Source organism: Schistocerca cancellata, chromosome 4 (genome assembly GCF_023864275.1).
Source record: "Schistocerca cancellata isolate TAMUIC-IGC-003103 chromosome 4, iqSchCanc2.1, whole genome shotgun sequence".
NCBI lineage: Eukaryota > Metazoa > Arthropoda > Insecta > Orthoptera > Acrididae > Schistocerca > Schistocerca cancellata.
In genome coordinates this window covers 84,802,002-84,826,802 of record NC_064629.1, presented here as the reverse complement: position 1 = coordinate 84,826,802, position 24,801 = coordinate 84,802,002, and the positions used below count along the sequence as shown (strand labels likewise).

The 24,801-nt window shown below is 44.8% G+C and overlaps 1 protein-coding gene across 1 annotated transcript in view; it reads right to left on the bottom strand.

Moving 5' to 3' along the window:
* The window catches only part of LOC126183660 (zinc finger CCCH-type with G patch domain-containing protein), a 166,962-nt gene that overhangs the window by 65,611 nt on the left and 76,550 nt on the right, over nt 1–24,801 (bottom strand). Inside the window, exon 6 of the mRNA XM_049925805.1 lies at nt 21,695–21,867. Coding sequence (XP_049781762.1) covers nt 21,695–21,867 — 173 coding nt within the window. The remainder of the gene's footprint in view (nt 1–21,694; nt 21,868–24,801) is intronic.

Sequence of the window (24,801 nt, the reverse complement as noted above, 5' to 3'; positions counted from 1 at the left end):
GTACAAGTGTGTTCCATGGCTCCTTACCCTCTTTGTCGTCGACCATCCATCGGCTTCGAATATTTTTGGCAAGGATGCATTTCAACTGTTTGGCTTTTCAGTTTCCGACGAAGTTAAGGTCGTTTCCATGGCTGTTCCCTTTCAGGATTTGGACGATCTATGCTCCGCTTTTGCGTCATTGTTTGCACCGGATCTCGGATGTGCTTCCTGCCTTCAGGTGCACATCACCCTACGGCCAGATGCACAGCCTCGCTTTTTCCAGGCCCGGCCCCTTCCGGTGGCCTTACGGCCAGCGGTCAAGCAGGAATTTGATCGGCTCCAGGCCACTGGCGCGCTGGAGCCTGTAGCTTACAGTGCATGGGCGACACCACGGAAACCCAATGGGTCCCTTCGGCTGTGTGGGGACTTCGGCACTGTAGTCAATGCTCAGTCCCTCGTTGACACTTACCCCATTCCCCGACAGGAAGACCTTCTTGCCAAGCTTGCCGGGGGAGAGTATTTCTCCAAGATCGACCTGGCTGAGGCATACCACCAGTTGCCCTTGGATGCCGAATCTCAGAACATCATGGTTATCAACACGCCTTTCGGACTGTATAAGTACAAGCGCCTTTCATTTGGTGTCACTTCGGCGCTGGCCATTTTCCAGCAATTCCTGGAGCAGCTTACACAGCCTATCCCTGCATGTGTGAATTATCTGGATGACATCTTGGTCACCGGGTGTTCCCACCAGGAACATTTGCAAAACATCAGCACCTTATTTCACGCTCTGCAGTCTGCTTGTCTACGCTGTCGGCTGGAAAAGTGCAGTTTTTTTCCAACCGGAAGTGGAATGCTTAGGCCACTGGCATAGCCAAGATGGCATTCGCCCTTCGGGTCGTAATGTCGTGGCCATTGAGGCTCTTCCTCGTCCCAAGGACTTATCTGAACTGCAGGGGTTTTTGGGCAAGGTTACTTATTACTTAAAGTTCTTGCCCCAGGCTGCCTCCGTTGCTCAACCCCTCAATCAATTGCGTCGCAAAGGGGTACCTTTTGTTTGGACTCCTGCCTGTGACCGGGCTTTTCTCCATTTAAAGGTGATGCTGAAGTCCACCCCTTGGCTTACTACCTTCTGTCCGGACCGCCCCTTGGTTGTGGCAGCTGATGCGTCGGCATATGGCATTGAGGCTGTCCTCACACACCGGGATACCGATGGCTCCGAACAGCCCATCACTTATGCCTCTAAGACGTTGACCGCAGCACAATGGAACTACACCCAGATTGAAAAGGAGGCCCTGGCATCGTGTTCGCTGTCCAAAAATTTCATACCTATCTCTTTGGGGCAAAGTTCACCCTCCTGACGGACCATAAACCCTTGGTTACACTTTTCGGACCCCACTCTCACTTTCCCGAGCGGACAGCTTAACGTCTCTGGCCCTGGCCACTGTTTTTACGTAATTACGCTTACACCATCTGGTATAAGCCCACTTCCCACCATGCTAATGCGGACACTTTGTCATATCTCCCAGCAGGCCCCAATCCTGCCTTTGACCAACAGGAGGTCCTCTGCTTTCACATTGATTCTGCCCGCTGGGATGCGCTGGACAGTCTTCCTCTTATGTCTGCTGATGTTGCTGCAGCTATCCGCCGCAACTGTGTCTTACGGCAGGTTCTCAACTACGTGGTCCACGGGTGGCCATCCTATGTTACTCGTCAGGTGCAGTCCGATTTCAGCCCGTGGCACCACCTGTCCCACAGGCTCTCCGTGGTCGATGATGTCCTTCTGTTGGCCATGGAGTCGGATGCCCACCGGATGGTCATCCCTCCGGAATTGTGGCTTCGGGTGCTCAGTTTGTTATACATCGGCCACTGGGGTATGTTTCGTATGAAAGTTTTAGCTCGCTGGCATGTGTATTGGCCCGGCATCGATGGTGATATTGAGTGCCTGGTCCGTGGGTGTACCGTCTGTGCGCGTCACCAGGCAAGCCCCCCTCTGTCGTTTGCACCCTGGCCTGTGCCTCGCCGGCCCTGGGATCGCATCCATATCAATTTTGCGGGCCCGTTTTGGGGTCCATGTGGTTACTCACCGCTGATGCCTCCTCCAAATACCCATATGTTGTCTGAATGGCATCCACCACCATGGATGCTACACTCACGGCCCTGGCCCAGGTTCTTGCCATTGAGGGCCTGCCCCACACGTTGGTCTCCGATAATGGTCCCCAATTCACAGCATCCTCCTTCAGCGACTTCTGTCAGGTCAAAGGTATCAAACATATCCGTAGACCCCCTTTCCACCCTTCGTCCAATGGTGCGACGGAGAGGCTGGTCCGCACTTTTAAACACCAGTTGACTAAGACGGTCGACACATCTCCAACAACATCGGCCCTCACCCTGTTTTTGAGCACCTATGGCACTACACCAATTGACGGACGCAGTCCGGCAGAGCTCCTTCATGGGCTACAGCCGCGGACCCTGGTCCATTTGCTGATGCTGTCCTCCTCCCACCCCCACTTCCGGCCCTCGCAGCGGTATGCCCCTGGCACGGCCGTGTGGGCCAGCGAGTACGGACGCAAGGCGGGTTGGACACCTGCCACGGTCGTCGCGGCCCATGGGCGGCGTGTGACGTCGAAAGGGTTGGAGCCCTGCCATCATAATCAGCTCCGCCCTCATGCTGCCAGCTCCGCCCTCATGCTGCCACGGGACTCGCGCCACCACCTCTTTCCCTGCCTCCTTTGGATACGGGCGTGGTCCTCGAGTCACTGTCCCAGCACCCAGCTGCCGTCTCCCCGCGGGCCTGCCGCCTGCCCTCTCCGCCCCCAGGTGGATCGGCAGCCCCCCCCCCCCTGACCAGGACTCTGGATCAGCTGTCATGGATACCTCGGGCATCCTGTCCTCCCCGCCATTGCGGTTGATACGCCCAGTTCCTCTTCCCACTGCCGCCCACCTCAGCACCATCCAGGGCGTTTCCGCCCCTATGCGCAAGTTTCAGGGGGGCATGGACCTGGTAACACGCGCCGCAGAATTTGAATCCGCGCCAGACGTCATGGACGTTGAAGACCCATAGAGGTCTCTGCACCATCGCGCCATAACCTGTGGCAGCGCGCGCCTCCTGGCCCGCTTTAAGTGTGAGGGCGCCACAGTGGAACATGTGGTCTCAGCAGCCAATAGCAGCACCCCCAATAGCGTACTTAAGCACCTGCCTCTCGCTCAGCCCTCCAGTCTAATCTCGTGTATGTCGGTTTACACCTCGCTTCGCGCTAGACAGTTTACGTCCTCGTTCTGTGTACGAGTGGACGTGTTTGTTTCCTTGTGACTCCGTTGTTCGATCTTGTTGTATTCGTTCTGTCCTTTGTTGGTCGTGTCCGTCCCATCCAGTTATGTTGTTGTTCACGGGTCTCTCCATGGGTCCCGCCGCGCTTTCCGTCATTGCTACCCCGCAACCGTCCTGGTCGCAGTTACAACACTAATGATGAACTTCTCATTCCGGGGACTGAGTGACCATCAGGATGAAACAGTGTGAGGAAGAGACCACAAGTGAATTTGTACTGGTCCCAGCTTACCTTTCTTACGAGGACACTCCCATACCCCCCCCCCCCCCTTCCAATCCCTTCCTCCCCTCCAAGCCACCAAGGAACCAAGGAAGTGAGGAGACTGGCACACAACTTTCTGCAGCTGAAAGAACAACTGCTGGCATGATGTGATGCCAATGCCCACAACCTGGTGTGGGGAAACAGCGACGCCAGCAGCAGAAGTAAGTACCTACTTGAATACTTACTAGTGGTCAATCTAGAGAGTATACATAGGGGTACAAAACCTACCTTTGAGAACAGATGGGGAAAAGCAACTGCGTAATTCTTGGGTCCAACTTAATGGGTAATTCTTTCAAACAATAGCATCTGGTGACAAAGCCATCCTTATATGACCACATGTATATTAAGTTTGGGGTTGAAAAGGGTGTTAAACAGGGATCCTAGGAAGACAGAATGGGACTCATTTGGGGAAGACCTACACTCATGCTTATTTGAAATTACAACTGTGATAAGTAATCCAGTAGATTTGGAGGAAATGGCAGATGAAGATGTGTCTGATATTATCTCATTCTTAAAAAACTGTCCAATCACTAACAGGTGCACAATGAGGAATGCACCTTAGCAGAACAATACTACTGAATTGCAAATGAAGCACTTAAGAAGACCGTTCAACTTTGCAAGAAGTAAAGGACAATGGGTAAAATATTGGGAGACCCTTGCTGAATATAGTCTTGCTGTTTGGCAATCAAAACTATCATCCTGGAAGGTACCCTGGATTAAGACCATGCTGAGTAAACGAAAGGTAGAAACAACCATAGTGATCAACACCACCAGAGGATGTCCACAAGGTAGGCTTTTGTCCCTGCTATTGAGGCACCTAGTGGTGAATGAAATCATTAAAGAGTTAAATTCAAGAGGATACATTTGCCAACAAAACACAGACACTTTTGTCATAGCAATACCTGGCAAATTTGCAAATATTGTTACAGCAGTGGCAAAATGTGCCCTGAACATTGTGCAAAACTGTGTAAGAAACAGGATCTAAGGGCTGCCTCAGGGAATCTATTGTAGCACCATTCACTAGGAAGCATATCCAGGACTGACGAGCAAGCATAACCAGGACACGGACTAAAAGCTAAAGTTGGTGAAACTCTTACCAATAGAGGGGGTAGCGAAGCATCTAGGGATAACCCTGGATGCAAAATTAATATGAATCCCTCACATAAAGAATATAAGTTTGGAGGTAAAAGGTGCTCTCATGCGCAATATACGAGGGGCGTTTGAAAAGTTCGGGCAAAAATAAAAACCACTTACGTGTTTGGGGTAAACCTTTTTTATTTTGCGACATAGTCTCCTTATAGACTTATACACTTCATCCAATGCTGTTCTAATTTGTTGATCCCTTCCAAATAATAGGAACTGTCCGTCTGCAAAATAGCTATTAGTTGCTGCAATCACCTCCTCGTTTGAATAAAATCTTTGTCCGAGGGAGCCAAGTCTGGAGAATAGGGGGGATGTGAAATGAGTTGGAATCCTATTTCCATTTATTTTGTGACCACAACTGCTGAGGTGTGTGCTGGTGCATTGTCGTGATGGAAAAGGACGTTTTTGTGGTCCAACCACCAGTGTTTTTCTTGCAGCTCAGTTTTCAAACCATCCAATAGTGATGAATAATATGAACCTGTAATAGTTTTACAATTTTCCAGATAGTTGATGAGGATTATCCCTTGCAAATCCCAAACGACAGTCACCATAACCTTTCCGGCTGAAGGAATGGTCTTTGCCTTTCTCCCTTGGTAACCCATTGTTTAGATCGTTGTTTGGTCTTGGGAGTATAGTAATGTATCCATGTTTCATCCACAGTGACGAAATGATGCTTTAAGTCCTGCGGATTCTTCCTGAACAGCTACAATCCATCCTTGCAATACTTCACACGATTCCGATTTTGATCAAGCAAGAGCAATCGTGGAACCCATCTTGCGGATAGCTTTCTCATGTCCAAATGTTTATGCAAAATATTATGTACCCATTGATTCGAGAAGCCCACAGCACTAGCAACATCACGCATCATAACTCCTTATTTCTTTTGTCATCCATCACCATATCATGGATTTTATCAACGATTTCTGGAGTCATAACATCCACAGGGCATCCAGAACGTTCAGCATCATTTATGCCCATATGGCCACTCCGAAAATTTTGAAACCACTTGTAAACTGTTCTAATCGAAGTTGCAGAGTCACCGTAATGTTTATCAAGCTTCTCTTTAGTCTCCTGAGGCATTTTGCCTTTCATGAATTAATGTTTAATCACCACACAAAATTCTTTTTCCTCTATTTTTTGACAATCACTCGACTTCCTTGATTCACACAAATGTCAAACACAAAGAAATAGACCAATATGGCTGAAACTTGATGTGCGTTCCTTCCAAAGATGCTACTAACTAAACATGACCTCGATACGTGCCGCTGGTGCCATCTCTCGGACTTTTCAAATGCCCCTTGTAAACCTGTGGGGGAAAAAACACCTGGAGTCTAAGTCCCAGGGCGCATGTACTGGATGTATACCTCTGTTATAATACATATGATAACTTATGAGGCTACAGTATGGTGGAATAAAGTAAATTAAACAGCAGATGGTTGCGAAGGAGCTAAAGAAGGTGCAGAGATTGGCCTGCCCAGCTATAACTGGGAGAATTAGCAGCAGACCCACTGCTGGGATAGAGACTTGACTGGACATGCACCCATTAGATCTTTGGGTTACAATGGAGCATTTGCAGCAGGGGCATAGAAGTTAATAACAGAAAAAAAATCAGAAATTTTTATGATACTTGGGATCCCACACAAATAAAATGAATGTGGTAAATATAGGAATAGTTAGGGAAATGGAAGTAGCTGCAAAAAACCTGTCAGTGTAACAACTGGAAGTTGGGAGTTGTGGAAGAATGAACCACAATATCATTCAGGTGACAAACTCTGGTTCACTGATGGGTGGCACTTGGGTCACAGCATATGGGGCACACCCTAGACTAGAGAGTGCAATCTCTCTAGGGAAGCTGGGTACAGTATTCCAGGCAGAGAGATTTGCTATCAGGGTGTGCACAGAGGAGAATATACATAAGTGCTACAGGGATCATAGCATCTACATTCATTCAGACAGCCAGCAGCTCTCAAATCTCTTATCAGTCCCTGCAACAAGATTAAAGATCATTACAGAATGCCAGGAATCCCCTGCAAGGCTAGGAGAAAGCAACAGAGTAAATCTGCTGTGGGTCCCTGATCACTCAGATATTACTGGCAATGAACAAGCTGATAGGCACCTTATAAGATCTATAGAGTAAATAATTAAGTTTTTTTGTACAAAATACAGGAGGAGCTGTCAAGACTATTAACAATCAATCAGAAAAGAACATCTTCTTTATGAATTTTTGGTTGTGCATGTAAAGTTGGGGCTCTGGGGTTCATCATCATACATTCTCTTACTTCTTTATCTGTGAAGATGAAATTGCATTTTCTGCTTTTCTGATCTGTACATTAAATTTGTTCATAGGATCAAGTTGCAGTTTAATTATATTGTTCTTTCCAAAAAAAATTGTAAATTTCATTTTTATACTCATCAATTTATATTATCACTAACGTGTCGCCTTTGTCAGGTTATACATTTATTGCAACACATGCTTTTAATTTCTTGTTAATACTTTGCAGCGCACATTGGTCAGTTACTAATATGTAACTGTCTTTTTTGTCACACTTCATCTGCTCTGAAATGATTTTGGAGATTTAGGTAATTTTGTTTTGATCTACAATGAGGACCTACTCAATGTCTAGGGCTATTTTTGTGTTGACTATAAGATTTTTAATGGTATTACTCCACTGATTGGAAGACAGATTAAATTTTAATTCTTTTTTCAGAAGTTTCTGCTCTTGTTTTGTGAGTTGTATGTCTAGCAGATTTTCTACATGTTTCAATTTGTTCATCTTTGTGAGTTCTTTTTGTTTGAGTGTAAACTATGAGATTATTTATTTCCTTTACACAGAGGTGACAAAAGTCATGGGACAGCGATATGCACATATACAAACGGCGGTAGTAACATGTACACTAGGTATAAAAAAGGGCAGTGCATTAGCAGAGCTATCATTTGTACTCAGCTGATGCATGTGGAAAGCTTTCTGACACATTTATGGCCGCATGATGGGAATTAACAGACTCTCAATGTGGAATGGTAGTTGGAGCTAGATGCCTGGGATATTCCACTTCGGAAATCGTTAGGGAATTCAATAATCCGAGCTCCACAGAGTGAAGAGTATGTCAAGAATACCAATTTACAGACATTACTTTTCACCACGGACATCACAGTGGCCGACGGCCTTCACGTAACACCCAAGCGCAGTGGCATTTGCGTACAGGTGTCAATGGTAACAGACAAGCAACACTGCATGAAATAACCGTAGAAATCAATGTGGAACATACAATGAATGTATCCGTTAGGATACTGTGGCAAAATTGGGCATTATTGGGCTACGGGAGCAGACGACTGATCTGAGTGCCTTTGCTAACATCACCTGCAGCACCTCTACTGGGCTTGTGGACCATATCAGTTGGACCCTAGATGACTGGAAAACGGTGGCCTAGTCAGATGAGTCCTGATTTCAGTTGGCAAGAGCTGATAGTACGGTTTAAGTTTGGTGCAGACCCCATGAAGCCAGGGACCCAAGTTATCAACAAGGCACTGTGCAAGCTAGTAATCACTCCATAATGGTGTGGGCTGCATTTACACGGAATGGACTGGGTCCTCTGGTCCAAATGAACTGATTTTCAGATTTTCAGGTATTTAGAGACCATCTGCAGCCATTCACGAACTGCACGTTCCCCTGACAAGGCACCATGCCACCAGGCCACAACTGTTCGCAATCAGTTTGAAAAACATTCCGGACACTGGACAATTTGAGCGAACGATTTGGTCATCCAGACCGCACGACACGAGTCCCGTCAAAAATTTTGGGACACAATCGAGAGATCAGTTTTGTGCACATCGTGCACTCGGAAACACTTCTGCAATTACGGGCAGCTATAGAGGTAGCACGGCTCAGTATTTCTGCCGGGGACTTCTGACGATTTGCCGAGTGCGTGCTGTGTCTAGCTGCTGCACCGAGCCAGGCGAGGGGATGTCCTATACGGTGTCAGGAGGTACCCCGCGACTTTTGTCACCTCAGTGTATATCGTCTCTCAAACTTTCTTATTTACAACACGTGCATAACCATTAATGACGAGATTAGTGAAGTCACATTGCACCGGAGAAAAAGTTTTAGCTAGATGTACGCGTGTCGGATACAATTGACAGTCGATCCACTTACGTTTACACTCAGTTCTAAATTCGTACTCGATTCACATAATTTCACCGTGCCTTTGCAGTCGTCTACTGGCTCGATATTCAAATTCACAAATCTCGGAGTTATTTGCACAGGAGCATCACGTGCAGGTTATCCACCACTGCTGTTACATTTCAAGTGAATTAATGCGGCACGCCTCGTGTACGCGATACGCCACGTGCTCCGGAAAATGACGAATCCAGTTCCCAGTTATTTTTTTTATTTTTTAAAGAAGGCGGTTCGCACTCTGTTTCTGGCAGAACAGAAGTGCCAACCATTCCTTTCGCAACTACCTGGCGGCAACAGAAAACCGAAAACTGGCCGATTTGATCAAAATGTCCTTACAGTGTCCGGGCAGTGCCTCCTTCACCGGTCTCGAGAATCCCATTTCTTACCGTACCCTCAACTAGGTACCTCACATCCCTCCACATTATTTTCCCGACAGCCTCCCGTGCTACCATCAATCTTTCGGAACGATTTACACTCCAATTTCCGCACAGCCGAGTGCTCGTCCTCGATCGGTATTCGGTACTCTCCACTCCACTGGGAATCAGGCCGCCTTTTAAGCTATCCGGCGGGCTACGGCAGGGACGCACTGGCGGTCCGGCGGATCACGGAGACGACGCGATGCACCCGTCCCCGGATAACGTCACTGTATTCAAACGCGGGTCACTGGCTACACATTATCCAGCTTTGATAGCAGAAATTGACCCGATAGGAATGCCGGAAAGCAGGCTTTGCTTCAGAAGACCTAGGTCTTCTAATAGAGAGAGGCTTCCCCGTGCACTGCTACACTCACTGCCTGCACATTGTTTGCTTGTCACAAGACTGACGTTTGTGTGTGTGGGAAAAAGGGGGGGGGGGGGGGGGGGGGAGGGCAGCTATAGCCACGTTGCATAGGGATGTCAGATAATTGAAAATGTATTTATTATTAATAAAGGCAAGAGCAAGGGTCTACCCTATGCCAAGTTTGTCCACATGTACCTCTAACTTACTGATGTTCCTTTGTAAAATTGGCACCATCTTAGCAGTAAGGTTTCAGTTTATCATTTCCTCATCTTTCCATCGACATGGGAATACATCATTGGTTGGAGGGTAGTCTGAGGAGCTTGCAGGTTCCCGCTTGCAAACTTCTTCGTATACGCGGGGTGATTATGATAAATGTTTAATAAAATCCCGAAGTGATGTAGCTGGTGCCGAGACGAGTAATTTAATACGAGACGTGTGGAACTGCAAATGTCGAGCAGTACCACAAAAGTGGATGACAAATGTCGAAAATGTAATGTCACCAGACGACGTATCTTACTGCACTCGCGGCGAGCAGCTGGGCTCGACAATCCCGTCCTTACTAGTGGGAGGCAGTGTTACACGTTGCTCCACTAGCCTACTCTGTTTTCGATTGTGCCTTATCCGATAAGATACGGTAGTGCTCACGGTATCGGTAATACCGGAACACGACGGATCTGCTTACATTTGGCGAGCTCGCGGACGTGCGTATCTCTTACGGTGCTGCCAATTCCACTGTGCTCGTGCAAGACGTACGTACGCGTAACGTTTCCCAGTGCACGTTTTACTTTCTCGCGTATCGTTTCCTACTGTGGGTCACTGAATGCATGAAACGGGGACTCTGAATGTAAGTAAACAGTGAAGGCAAAAAACGTATCGAGGGACGGTAACACAGTGTCCGGACGTGCCGTGTTCTGAAATCGAGATTGACAATCGGATGGGATCTGATGCCTGAAATTATTTCTACTTTGTTGTTATTTATTTTACGGTTTTACGAATACTTAAAAAGTACAGTTTGTAAATATGTACAGTAGCTTAAAACCTTGTTTTTGTTTCAAGTGTTTCAAAATAAATGTCACTACAACTTTACCACTCGTACTGTATTTCGAGATGTTCCTGTCGTGTGTGGATGTTTATCACTAATTTCAACCTTCTGGGGTTGGACATGCCGGTAATGTCGGGCCTCACCCACGTGTAAGAGACCAAATGGAGGAAGCTGCTTTGGCGCGAGTACAGTATGACCTCGAAATGAGTATACAAGTCACGGGCCGAGTGGTGTTTTGCAGTCGACAGTATGGTTGTGTGAAACGGAGAAGACCTGAAAGTGTACCACGAGGCTAAAGGCACGACTTGGATGGAAGTGATTATGTGTCTCACACAAAACTGTTTCATGTGCGACAATGACAGGACTCTAACTTTACTTCTTTGATAATATGTACAGACGAAGCAACATTTAATGAAGAAGGAATCCTCAACACTAAAAATAACATTTATTGATCCAATGCTAATTCTTGTCAGATGTATGAACGTGGATATAAAGACAAATTTACACTTAATGTATTGGTAGGAATTTTAGTCAACCAAATAATAGGACCATACATTTTATCCAATAATTTAAACAGCCATGATACGCCTTTGAGGGAGGTGGGGGTTCTGTCACAGCTGCTTCAAGATGTTCCTCCAGAAGAAAGAGTAGACGTGACTGCAGCAGGATGGAACTCTGCTGCACCATGACATGCAACAAGAAATTAATTAACTCAGGTGTATCCAAATAGATGGATTGGATGATGCAGACAAAATTTGCAAGCCAACAAGATGCCCAGATTTAAACACACTAGATTTTTTTTTCTTTTTTGTCATATAAAGGAGCTAATTAAGAGCACTCCATTAGAGTCCCAAATGGATCTCATAGTCCCAATAGCCGTTCCTGTAGCGGACATCCAAAATATGGAGGGCATTTTCGAGTGTATGTGTGAAGGAATGATTGAGCAATTCAGTACTTGCATTCAAGCAAAAGGTGCAAATTCTGAATACCTTTGGTAAATGTGATCTGTTGTAAACGTAGAAATCACAAAATTAGTGTCCTCACTGCAACCAAGCAAAAGATGGCATTATTGTGTTTCTTTCCTTTTGTCCCTTCTTTTTCTGTTAAAATATTATTTAGTAATGTAGCGGCACCACCGTTTAGGATAGAGAAAGTTAGTTTTGTGCAATATTCTGAGCACAAGTTATAGCCAGGTGCAGGCTGGATTACAGTGAGTTGCGCATACCAACAGTTGCGAAGTAGAATAGAGGCCACAGGGCCGTCAAATTGCTGAAAGAGTTTACGTAGCGGTTTTGCATGTCGCAAATCACAGGCAGAAGGGCCCCACTAGCCAACCTAGTGTGTTATGAGTACACGACGCAAAGTGGCGCATATGGCAAAACAGAGGCGCACAGCCGCGTATAAATAGGTGCGAGTTTCTAACGAGATTCATTCAAGAGTGACAGCTCTCTTGGACAGCGGGGCGTGTCACACCACTAGCTACACGCAGTAGCAGATGGGGTGCCAGCGTTCCAGTCCACGACGGGTCACTGGTTTGACCCTCTGAGGCCGACATGGGGTCCATAGCCAGCCAGTGGTGGGCAACTCCACGGCTTGCTACCACAGGCAGTCGTCCTGGCTTCCAACACACGCTGCAGATTCGGATGCCAGATTGTGGGCACTTGTCGCTGTGATCTCAGCCACGCTGGTAAGAAGCATGCAGATGGCCACCTGTGGCTCACACCGAGCGGTGCTGAATCGGCAGGGACACAGACCGCCAAGTCTACTGCCGGCATCCTGACGACACCACAATTGTGCTGGCGTACAAGGCCGACACACAGTGGGTGCACAAGTCACTGACGCAGCCATTCCGTGCCGAGCTGTTTCGCAGACAATGAAGCAGTGTCCTCAGCATTGCGGGACCCAGTGACGCAGACCAAGGGGAACACAGCACTGTATTTGGAAACAATAAATCACTTGGAAAGCTCAGACGAGTCTTAATACGGTGCCTTCTACCTCTTCCTGCTAAATTTGGTCATCCTGATACATTTGGTGGCAGAAGTTTCCACTACATTTGGTGTCAGAATAGCGGATGTCGTCTGTCCAGTACGTCGTTCGAGCCCACCACCTGCATTACATTCACAAGATGTGGTGAGCTTTGACCAGTTTTCTTTTGAGTATTTGACGTTTTTTTGCTTTTTTGTGTTTTTGAGTATGGCTCATGGCAGGCCATATTAGATGTTTTGCATAGGGATATTATTATTATTATTAGTAAGAATAAGTGTTAGTGTATTTGGGGCAGTAAGATTTTTTTTTCGTGGCATTTAATTACTTTTGTATTGGTTTGAGTATGATGTTACCGAATACGATGATATCAAGGTGTAGGGAGTCAGGTTATTCTTGTACTTAAATGTTTTGTTTCAGGACTAACTGGGAACGAAAGCAACACAATGGCAGAGTCAGGGACGTGAGGTGTGTCGGAACCAGAAGCAGTACGGATTTTGTTGGAAAAAGTAGCACAATTGACAGTGGACAATATGCAGTTGAGAAATGAATTAACATCTAGAAGTGAGTGCGAAACCACATCTGATCAGTCATTGTTGCCTAGGGTGCAGCAGATTGATCCAGCTGCAGTGAGTTTGATTATTCCATTTTCTGACAAGGCAGCTGAGGATGTGCGTTCGTTTGTGGAAGACTTGGAGACTTCAGTGGTGATGAACGGTTGGTCAGAAGAACAGTTGTTACACATAGCCAAGACTAGATTAACAGGTGAAGCAGAAACATACATAACGTGTTCTGAGGCCTTAAGGAAGGCAGAACAGTTTAAGCAGTTGAAGAAGGGGCTTTTACAAAGATACAAGAAACAGAATAGCGCTTGGTACTTTAGAGAGAGGTTACGTACAATGTCAAAGAGACAGGAGGATACGATGGAGAAATTTGTGGACAGGATAAGGGAAATTAATGAGTATACTTACGAGTTGGGTCAGAGCGGTGAAGCGAATAGTGTTCTGTTGCAGGAGGTCGAGCAAAGGGCACTTGATGTATTTTTGAGAGGGTTGCTGGCGCATAGAAAGTGCTTGAAGGGACTCTGAAAGATTTGTATTCAGCCATTCAGCTGGCAATTCAATGTGAGGAAGTAGACGTGTCAACAGGGGTATGCGAGAGACAAACAGTGTTTACAGCGGGAGTGAAATGATTTAAGTGTGGTCGTACGGGACATGTGCAGAGGCAATGTACCCAGTCACCGAGGAATAAAGGGAGGAGTGGAAATAGGCAGTGGGGAGGATGGAGAAGTGGAGACAGGAGAGGTGGACAAACGTCAAACAGCAGAGGGGGCCCAAGAACCACCTAAGTGAGCTCCCCTTTAATTTCAGTACTACGAATACCTGTGCAGTGGTGGAATGTTCAATGGTAGGATCCATAGGAACTAAAAAGTTTAAGGTCTTGTTGAACACAGGGGCGCAAGTGTCAGTGGCTACTAGGAATATAATGGGACGGAGGAAGCTAGACCCACCACGTTATAGGTTGCGTGGCGTGGGGAATAAGGAGGTCTCTCGCCTTTGGGGTCGGTGACAGTTGACTTTCGAATAGAGAAAGTCCAATTTAATGCATGCATGGAGGTAGTACCATGGGTAAGAGAGGGCTACGACATGTTCCTAGGAGTAGATTTCTTGCATCAACATCATGCCAAAATTGACCTTGGACAATGAACTGTGGAACTTGGTGGAATGTTATTTCAGCTAGGGGAAACTGTTGTCAATGCAGAGCTGTCACGATGGGCGTTCAATGTAATGAACAAGCCAATTGAACCACGTGCATTAGCATTAAGGCTTAATTCGTGTGGATGTGTGTCTAGGGGCACTGTTAAGTCGCTTTGGGTAAGTGTGGAGTCGAATCTACCTGTGGGTACAGTATGTGTTATTGAACCATTGGAGGATAATGAAGTTTTGGGTCTATTGGGTTGTTCTGTGGAATGCAGTGTTGTGCGTGTACAGGAGGGGAACAACGGGCGAGTAGTTCCTGTGAACATGGATAATTTTAGCACTATAGACGCGAGTTTGAGGAAAAGAGTTTTAGTAGCAAAATTGGATGTGCCAGATGATGAAGACTGGGTTCGAGACATAGGCGAAGTGATCAACCACTAACTGCTGATAGAACTGCATTGTGTGACAAAATTAAGCACTTAAAAGGAGGAGAAAGAGAGCACATGGAAGAATTATTGTGGGAATTTAAGGATTTGTTTTTTCCACAAGGGTCGTTACCAGCAACTCCATTAGTTCAACATAGGATACCAACAGGTAATGAAGCACCTGTTTACCGTAAACCATACAGTATACCGAGGTATTTGCAGCCAATTGTGGAGGATTTCATTGATCAGTAGCTTGCGGACGATATTATAGAGCATAGTACGAGGGCAGTTCAATAAGTAATGCAACACATTTTTTTTCTCAGCCAATTTTGGTTGAAAAAGCCGGAAATTTCTTGTGGAATATTTTCAAACATTCCCGCTTCGTCTTGTATAGTTTCATTGACTTCCGACAGGTGGCAGCGCTGTACAGAGCTGTTAAAATGGCGTCTGTAACGGATGTGCGTTGCAAACAACGGGCAGTGATCGAGTTTCTTTTGGCGGAAAACCAGGGCATCTCAGATATTCATAGGCACTTGCAGAATGTCTATGGTGATCTGGCAGTGGACAAAAGCATGGTGAGTCATTGGGCAAAGCGTGTGTCATCATCGCCGCAAGGTCAAGCAAGACTGTCTGATCTCCCGCGTGCGGGCCGGCTGTGCACAGCTGTGACTCCTGCAATGGCGGAGCGTGCGAACACACTCGTTCGAGATGATCGACGGATCACCACCAAACAACTCAGTGCTCAACTTGACATCTCTGTTGGTAGTGCTGTCACAATTGTTCACCAGTTGGGATATTCAAAGGTTTGTTCCCGCTGGGTCCCTCGTTGTCTAACCGAACACCATAAAGAGCAAAGGAGAACCATCTGTGCGGAATTGCTTGCTCGTCATGTGGCTGAGGGTGACAATTTCTTGTCAAAGATTGTTACAGGCGATGAAACATGGGTTCATCACTTCGAACCTGAAACAAAACGGCAATCAATGGACTGGCGCCACACCAACTCCCCTACCAAGAAAAAGTTTAAAGCCATACCCTCAACCGGTAAAGTCATGGTTACAGTCTTCTGGGACGCTGAAGGGGTTATTCTGTTCGATGTCCTTCCCCATGGTCAAACGATCAACTCTGAAGTGTATTGTGCTACTGTTCACAAATTGAAGAAACGACTTCAGCGTGTTTGTAGGCACAAAAATCTGAACGAACTTCTCCTTCTTCATGACAACGCAAGACCTCACACAAGTCTTCGCACCCGAGAGGAGCTCACAAAACTTCAGTGGACTGTTCTTCCTCATGCACCCTACAGCCCCGATCTCGCACCGTCGGATTTCCATATGTTTGGCCCAATGAAGGACGCAATCCGTGGGATTTCTTGTGGAATATTTTCAAACATTCCCGCTTCGTCTCATATAGTTTCATTGACTTCCGACAGGTGGCAGCGCTGTACAGAGCTGTTAAAATGGCGTCTGTAACGGATGTGCGTTGCAAACAACGAGCAGTGATCGAGTTTCTTTTGGCGGAAAACCAGGGCATCTCAGATATTCATAGGCGCTTGCAGAATGTCTACGGTGATCTGGCAGTGGACAAAAGCACGGTTAGTCGTTGGGCAAAGCGTGTGTCATCATCATGAAGAAACGACTTCAGCGTGTTCATAGGCACAAAAATCTGAACGAACTTCTCCTTCTTCAAGACAACGCAAGACCTCACACAAGTCTTCGCACCCGAGAGGAGCTCACAAAACTTCAGTGGACTGTTCTTCCTCATGCACCCTACAGCCCCGATCTCGCACCATCGGATTTCCATATGTTTGGCCCAATGAAGGACGCAATCCGTGGGAGGCACTACGCGGATGATGAAGAAGTTATTGATGCAGTACGATGTTGGCTCCGACATCGACCAGTGGAATGGTACCGTGCAGGCATACAGGCCCTCATTTCAAGGTGGCGTAAGGCCGTAGCATTGAATGGAGATTACGTTGAAAAATAGTGTTGTGTAGCTAAAAGATTGGGGAATAACCTGGTGTATTTCAATGCTGAATAAAACAACCCCTGTTTCAGAAAAAAAATGTGTTGCATTACTTATTGAACTGCCCTCGTAATAGTTGCTGGAGAATGGGCATTGCCATTGTGCCTAAAAAATCTATGGATGGAACTAAGAAATATAGGTTCTGTTGTGACTACCGATACCCCAATAATAAGACAGTAATAGACGCATATCCCATTCGAAACATATCGGAGACTTTGGATCACTTAAGACAGTGTCAGTACTTTTCTACAATGGATTTGACAAGTGGTTATCATCAATTAGAGGTGGCTCTAGAGGATCATCCAAAAACTGCTTTCACTACTCCTGGAGGCCATTACCAGTACATTAGAATGCCATTCAGTTTGAAAAACGCTCCGGCAACGTTTCAAAGGTTGCTAGACAGTGTCTTGAGGGGTTTGCAACCACGGCAGTGTCTGGTCTATTTGGATGACATTATAGTGTTTTCAAGTAGTATGAAGCAACATAGACAGTGGTTAAGGGAAGTCTTTATGAGGTTAAGAGCAGCTCATTTGACGTTGAGCCTGGAGAAGTGTCATTTTGCATTAGAAGAAGTAAAATATTTGGGTTATATTATCAGTAAGGATGAAGTGTGAACAGATCCAAGGTTGGTACAGGCTGTAAGGGATTTTCAGGAACCGAAAACAGTTAAGAAAGTTGCAGTCATTTATCAGAATTTGCAATTTTTATTGAAAGTTCATGAAGGGTTTTGCAGATTTAGCACAGCCATTGATGCGATTGTTACAGAAGGGTGTGAAATTTGAGTGGACAGAAGAGTGTCAGAAAGCGTTTGACAAACTGAAAGAAGTGATAACATCACGTCCAGTTCTTGTGTTTCCAGATTTTGAAAAGGAGTTTATACTAGCATGTGATGCATCGAATCGAGCATTAGGGTGTGTTCTTAGTCAGGAAATTGGTGATAAAGAACATTCTGTAGCCTATGCGTCTAGGAAGCTGAATGCAGCAAAGAGGAATTACTCAACAACTGAGAGGGAGATGCTTAGCGTAATCTATGGAATCACATATTTTAAATGTTATTTATGTGGGAGAAGATTTCAAGTAGTGACAGATCATGCTACACTGAAGTGGTTGTTGGGTTGAAGGATCCGTCCACTGGACTCGCTAGATGGGCTGTGAGGCTCAGTGAATTCGACTATGAGGTGATGCACAAGCCTGGGAAGAAGCACGGTAATGCGGATGCACTAAGTAGGAAGGTGGCAAAAGTAGAATTCATAGGTTATGACCTAGCAGTATGACAAGAATTACAGGACAGGGACAATGATTGTAAATTGCATCAGACACAGCCACAATTTAATATGTACGATGGTCTCCTGTGCAGGGAAACGAAGTTAGGGCCAAAGGTAGTAGCGCCAGTGAAGCCGAGGGATGAGGTTTTAAAGGAAGCATATGATCACGCGTTATCTGGTCATGGAGGGTGCAGAGCGATGAATAGCATAGTGGTGGAGAGGTATTGGTGGAGAGGTAGGAAAGTGGATGTGGATCAGTATGTCAAGAGTTGCATACCATGTGCACAGACAGCAGATTTGAGCCGGAAACAGATACAGCTACAACGATTACCGGAAGTGACATGTCCATTTTCTTTGTTGGGGATTGAAGTCTTAAGACCTTCCAGGCGAACACCATCAGAAAACAGATTCGTTCTGACAATAAGAGACCATTTTTAGAAGTGTGTGGAGAGGGTGGCTATGCAAAATCAACAGGCAGCAATGGTCGCGCAAGCGTTAGGAAACAACTGGATTTTGAAGTTATACCGGAGACAATAATTACTGACCAAGGGACCAACTTCATGTCAGATTTAATGAAGGAACTGTGAAAATTGTTGAGCATAAAGAAGTTGAGAACAAGCGTGTTGCATCCACAGGCCAACGCAAAGACAGGACGGGTACACAGAACAATTGGGAAGATGCTGAGTTTTTATGTGGATTCTCATCACCATCAGTGGGACAAGTATTTGAAGCATATTGTACGCGCATACACTGCAAAAGTCCATACAAATACTGGTTTGTCTCCATAATGAGGTAGTGTACGGGTGAAAAATGCCGTCACCGTTTGATTTGGTGAGGCTACAGAAAAGGACCGGTGAATCTGTACATCAATTCGCAAGCACGATTTGGGATGTTTGGAGACGGGTACAAAAGGTGAATACAAAGGCTTTGGAAAGGCAGGAAGACGCAGTAAAGCGGAAAGGAAGTTTACCGCAGTATAAAGTGGGGCAATGGGTAATGCTGTCCAGCCCCTATACGCAAAAAGGGAAAATGAGGAAGTTCCTCACGAGGTATAAAGGGCCAAAGCATATTGTTGAAACCACATCCCCGTTAATGTTAAGCTTTAGCTGACAACTAGAACAATGATAGTACACACTGGGTGGTTACGGCCATTTAATGGTTGCCCGGATGTGATTCCAGGCATGTCACAGGAAGGAAAGAGGAAGAAAGAGAGAGTGAAGAGAGGTGCTAAGCACAGAGAAAACCAGGAAGATAGAGTACAGCATGAAGTACCATATGCTTTGTGATCCAGAAAGTAGTAGAGTATTTGTAGTTTTTTTTTTATGTATCACAGGGTTTGTGTAGAGGTATTAGGCATTGTATTTTCATATATTATATGTATTTTCGAATACAGTATTCTGCGGACAGCAGTCCTTTTAAAGATGGAGGAAAAAGGGAAGTGTAGCGTCCGACGTATGTGGAGTGTTGTTGGAGGAGAAATCAAATGCATAAAAAGACGGGAGAACTGTCGTAAGTCAGTAACATCTTGCCACGATATTTCGGCACAAAGTCTTTTGGCCACCTTCAGGTGAGTACAGCTGTAGAAGTACTGGCGAATATGCACTGAGCTCTGCTATTTAAAGCCAAAGGGGGCTGCATCGCGCATGTACTGTTTGGCGTGCGCGTTCACAACTCCATGCACTGCGCCTGGCGCCCTCCGCAGTGAAAGCTTGGCATTTCAATATCAGATCAATCTTCATGTTTATACCAATAACTACGTTGACTACGAAGTTTCTCTACAACGGGATTCCAAGCGGAATTTAACTGGTAACCGTTATCTCGATTGATAAGAGTCTCGCTGTCTGACAATTTTATTTCTATGGACTCATTTATAATTGAACTCCAGAAATTTGATGTTTGAGCCACAATCTTTGTATCATTGTAATTCATAGAGTGGCCAGTAGGAATGCAATGTTCAGTGATTGCGGACTTGGTGCGTTGCAGAAGGCGAGTATGCCGCTGGTGTTCCACAATACGTTCCTGCACTGTTCTTGTTGTCTGCCCTATATATGACTTGCCACAATCACACGGAATCTTGTAGACACCTGATTTATGTTGGCCCAGGTCATCCTTAACGGATCCCACCAGTGATGATATTTTAGGAGGAGGGCGAAATTGGAATATACCACAGTGATGACATTCAAACGTCAGCCACTAACAGGAGACAAAAAATGTTGCAGATGTGTTGTATGGTCGACATCAGCTGACATCTGCTATCCTGCTACCTGTAAAAAGGGACTCGAAGGTACGCCATGGAGAACACAAATAACAACCTGTGGGCTACCTTTTTGGAGGCAACAAGGTCTGTGCCAAGTCAAACAGTACATGACTGCCTTCACACAATCTATTTGGTTTCTAGCAATCAGATTACAAACAACAGTACAAACACACCTGTTCCATGTGGACTGAGGAAGTTTGGCATGGGAACTTGGATCAGGGCACCAAGTTCACCACACTGATCAGTGCAGTATTTGTTTGACACCCAGCAACTGTAACTAATGAGTGTGAGGGCAGCCAAGTACCAATGCATTCTCACTGGGTCAGCAGGGTAGTGGGTCAGTCAAGTTGTGGGCTGGTATTCTGTAAGGACGTTGGATGCCTCTAATGCCATCTATGGTAACCTGAGAGTTGTACAGCATTATAACACACCGCTCCAATGTATTGTCCACCCTACAATCAACAGTTTGATGGTGGGTTCCCATTTCAAGACAATGCCACACTAGCACACTATGGTCACCTAATGAACATCTTCCTACAGGAGACAAGAATCAACCAAGCTGAATGGCCTGTGGCATCTGCTGATATTAATCCAACTGAACATGTTTGGGCCTCGTAACTTGCGGTATGTTGTTATGCTCGGGATTAATTGGAACTTGCCATGTGTCATTGCAGGAAGCCTCCTCACACAGTGATGACTGCAGGAGAGCTGTCACTTAATAGTGGGACAGACTTGAGAAGCAATGCCTCAACTACCTCATGGATAGCATGCCAAGGAAGATCCAAGCAAGTTACATTGGAGCGAGTGAAGCAGTACAGTACTGAATGTCACCCAGTAGAAGAGTTTGATTCTCAGATATGCAAGGATTTGTACATTTGAACAGTTGCCTTTATTTTGGTTATTGTTTTCATTTTACTTCAGAAGAAAATTACTTATTTAGTTTCATAAAGCTTATACTTTCATTCCCTGCACTCCCCGGCCCCACAAATCTATGTATACAATTGTGTTACAGCTTTCCAACCTGACATTTGCCTTGTTATATGACACTAGACTGCAATGTGACGGACAACATAATTACAGTGCTCAAAAACTTATTTAAGTTCAAAAAAACCATCTTCTACAAAGGTAACTATATTAAAAAGTCACTGAAGAAGCAAAATAATTAACCAATATATATTCAATTACTGAGAAGTGACAGGGCGAAATAATTCCAGTGCTAATACCAATAAATCCTTGCACTTGCAAATTTTATGATATAAACACTGTTTTGATTGGTGGGGAATGCACTTTATGCACATGTAAATGGTGTCATTTCATTTAATAAATAATGTATACATACCTAATGGAAGTATATGTTGCAAATCAACAGTTGTTTCAATTCCATTAGTTTCAAACTTAACATCACATCTTCCATCAATGTTGAGTGCTATTACTGTAGCATGGGCCCATAGACTGTTGTCACTTTTTACTAAAGCCTTGACTCCAGGTTGGACAGCAGAAAAGTCAGGTTCACTATAAAAGAAAGGAAACTTGTATTTTGTGTTATTTCTTGAAAATATGTAATTTGTTATATGCACTGACTGAAACAATACGATGGGTCTACTGAAGTGTATGACGGAAAATATTGGCCATATTACACAGATAAAGTGTATTTGAAGACCAAATAAGAAAATTTAGAAGTAACTCTGAACTCTGTCAATGAATATACAAATGATATTTGTGGCTGGACCAACAAAACAGGATTTAAACTGAACACTATAAGATCACAACCAATCATAATAGGTTACTAAGGGCTCACTAGCCCAGTCTATGTGAATCAATTCTGCAGAGAACTATCCTTATTATACAAACATAGAATATACAATTAGAATACAATGTGTTTGTTTTATCAACTCCACAATAATCACAACACAAAAATCTGCGTCGGTGTAGTCCACCAATCCAATGGAAGAGATCCACATAATATTTCAGTACCTACCTCTGATAAGTACAACTGTCATTGCAGCCTCCATAACAAGAAACTACCAACACTATGTAGCAATCACAGTTCACTAAATCTCTGATATCCTTTAAATGAGAAATCTACTGTCAGGGCCAGAAAACACCTGCAAAAATTGGGTAGCAATGACTCGTGCATATGCTGTGAAGTTAAAATAAATGAAAGTTTTCAAGAGCATTCCAAAACATCTAGAGACGAAAAAGTGTATAATACTGAAAAGTTCACGATTAATGATATATGAAATTAATGATAGCATGAACATACCAGGAGAAAACATGTGGTACAATTTCAACAGTGTTTTGGCAAGATGGATGTCACATTTGTTGGACAATGGCCAAAAACCAATCAGAAAACAAATTCCTTGGGAATCATTGGACCCTTTTCAATAGAATCTTCTCATTTTGTCCACAAATTTATTACATATATCCCATGGATCCACCACTTAAGTCAAGAAATAAAATGGAAATTTAAGCAAAGGATAAAAGCCAATATTACATATATCCCATGGATCCACCACTTAAGTCAAGAAATAAAATGGAAATTTAAGCAAAGGATAAAAGCCAATGGCCATGCACCAGAAACTGGGAAGTTTTCAAAGATGCAAAAGAGATTATTCATAACTATGATCATAAGCTCCCCTGGAGACAGCACACTAACAACATGTAATTCTGCACTTAAGCTTTAATAATCACCTCAATTTGGAGAGGAGTAGTGTCCATAAGTTTCTTTTGGCATACCACACACAGCTGAAGCCACTCACTGATGATTAGATCCCATGGATCTATCATATTTCAGTGATTCTGATTGCTATGTTTCACTTGCCATTTCAAATAGTGCCAGACATTTCCTAGTGGATTGAGATCAAGTGATTTGATGTGCAAGTCCACGTGTGATAGGGTGCCTGAATGACTGTCAAACCAAGAAGGTATGGGCAGTCCTGTGAATCCAGTTGTTGTCTTCTTGGAACACAGGACCATTGACAACATGCTCATCATCACGAAGCTGTACAAGGAAGGGCAACACTGGTCACTGAGAATGTTGAAATAAGCATGATGGTTCATGTTCACGGTAATTAGAGTGAATGGACTCAAGGTCAGGGTAGAAAAACCCCGGTCCCCCCAGCCTGAACTACATTTTCCTCGTACTACAAGTTAAATGCCTCATTTGTCCATCAGTGTACAAGACACCTGGCATCAATCAATGGGCCTTAGGTGCACTCAATGACTTGCATCTATTAAAAGGCAAAACCACAACCCTTCACTTCTTACTACACAACTCTGGTCAGTTATTTGGCTCATCAAGTATGTGGAGCTTTACACGTTGCTGTAAGCAATCTCATTTTGTTAGGAATCCGACCCCGGATGTCCAATGCTTATCCTTCCTTTCACAATTTATACACTAGTTGAGATGGACCTGCACTCATAGAAAGTGGCAATTCCAGTTCAGTCTGAAACTGATTGACACTGCCACAGTGTGGCACTCATCTCCTGTTGCTGTGTCTTAGGATCTTGTTGTGTTATATAAGCGGTGCATCATTACTTGTAAATACAGTGGACAGTCTGCATAGATACATACACAAATTGAACAACTTCATTCAGTGTGGTGACAGGCATACCCAAACACGATAGCTCCTTTCTGCCATTTTGTCACGGCTCCACTTCGACCACTCTTACTGCACTGATTCCATACAATTGATTGGTATGCACACACCAGTTCACTGCCGTGACTTATGCCAGCTGTGGTGGGGGTGGGGGGCCACATGATTGGTATCAGATTTACAAAACTCTGAAGCAATAAATGTGCTTCTTTAGGAGTGAGATAAACATTTTGTCCAGTGAGATTACAAAGAGTAAAATAATAACCAACAAATAATAAAAATGTCTTCTGGACCTGCTGGATGAAAAATCATGTGAGAAGCCTATACTGCTAAAGGGAGAAAAAGTCTTTCAACATAATGCACCTGTTTATGAAAGTGCTTGGCAATTGGAAAACTGAAGAATTTGCAGTAAGAATTGTTAAAATAGCTGCCCCATTCATCAAATGTGGCACACTGACTTTGACCATTCCCCATAAGTAAAGAAATTTTTGGCTGGTAAGTATTTTGAGTCTAAGCTGTTATAGCAGCTATACATACAGGGATAGGCAAAATAATGAGAACAGTGGTGGTTGTGTTTGACAGTCAACAATGCAGGTCAGGCACATGTCACACTGGACTGTGCATTTTAAGTACAGACTAGGCATCAGTGCAGGTTGTTTACGAGTAGTGCACACTTTGTACTTGCATTCGGAGGCTGAGGTCGACGTGCAGTGAAAGAACTAACAGAGGTCCAAAGAGAGTAGATAATGGGGGCTGATTAGCTGGAGCATCAGTCACCAAGACAGCCAACTTACTGAATGTTTCAAGAGCAACTGTTTCAACAGTCATGACAGCCTACACAAAACATGGA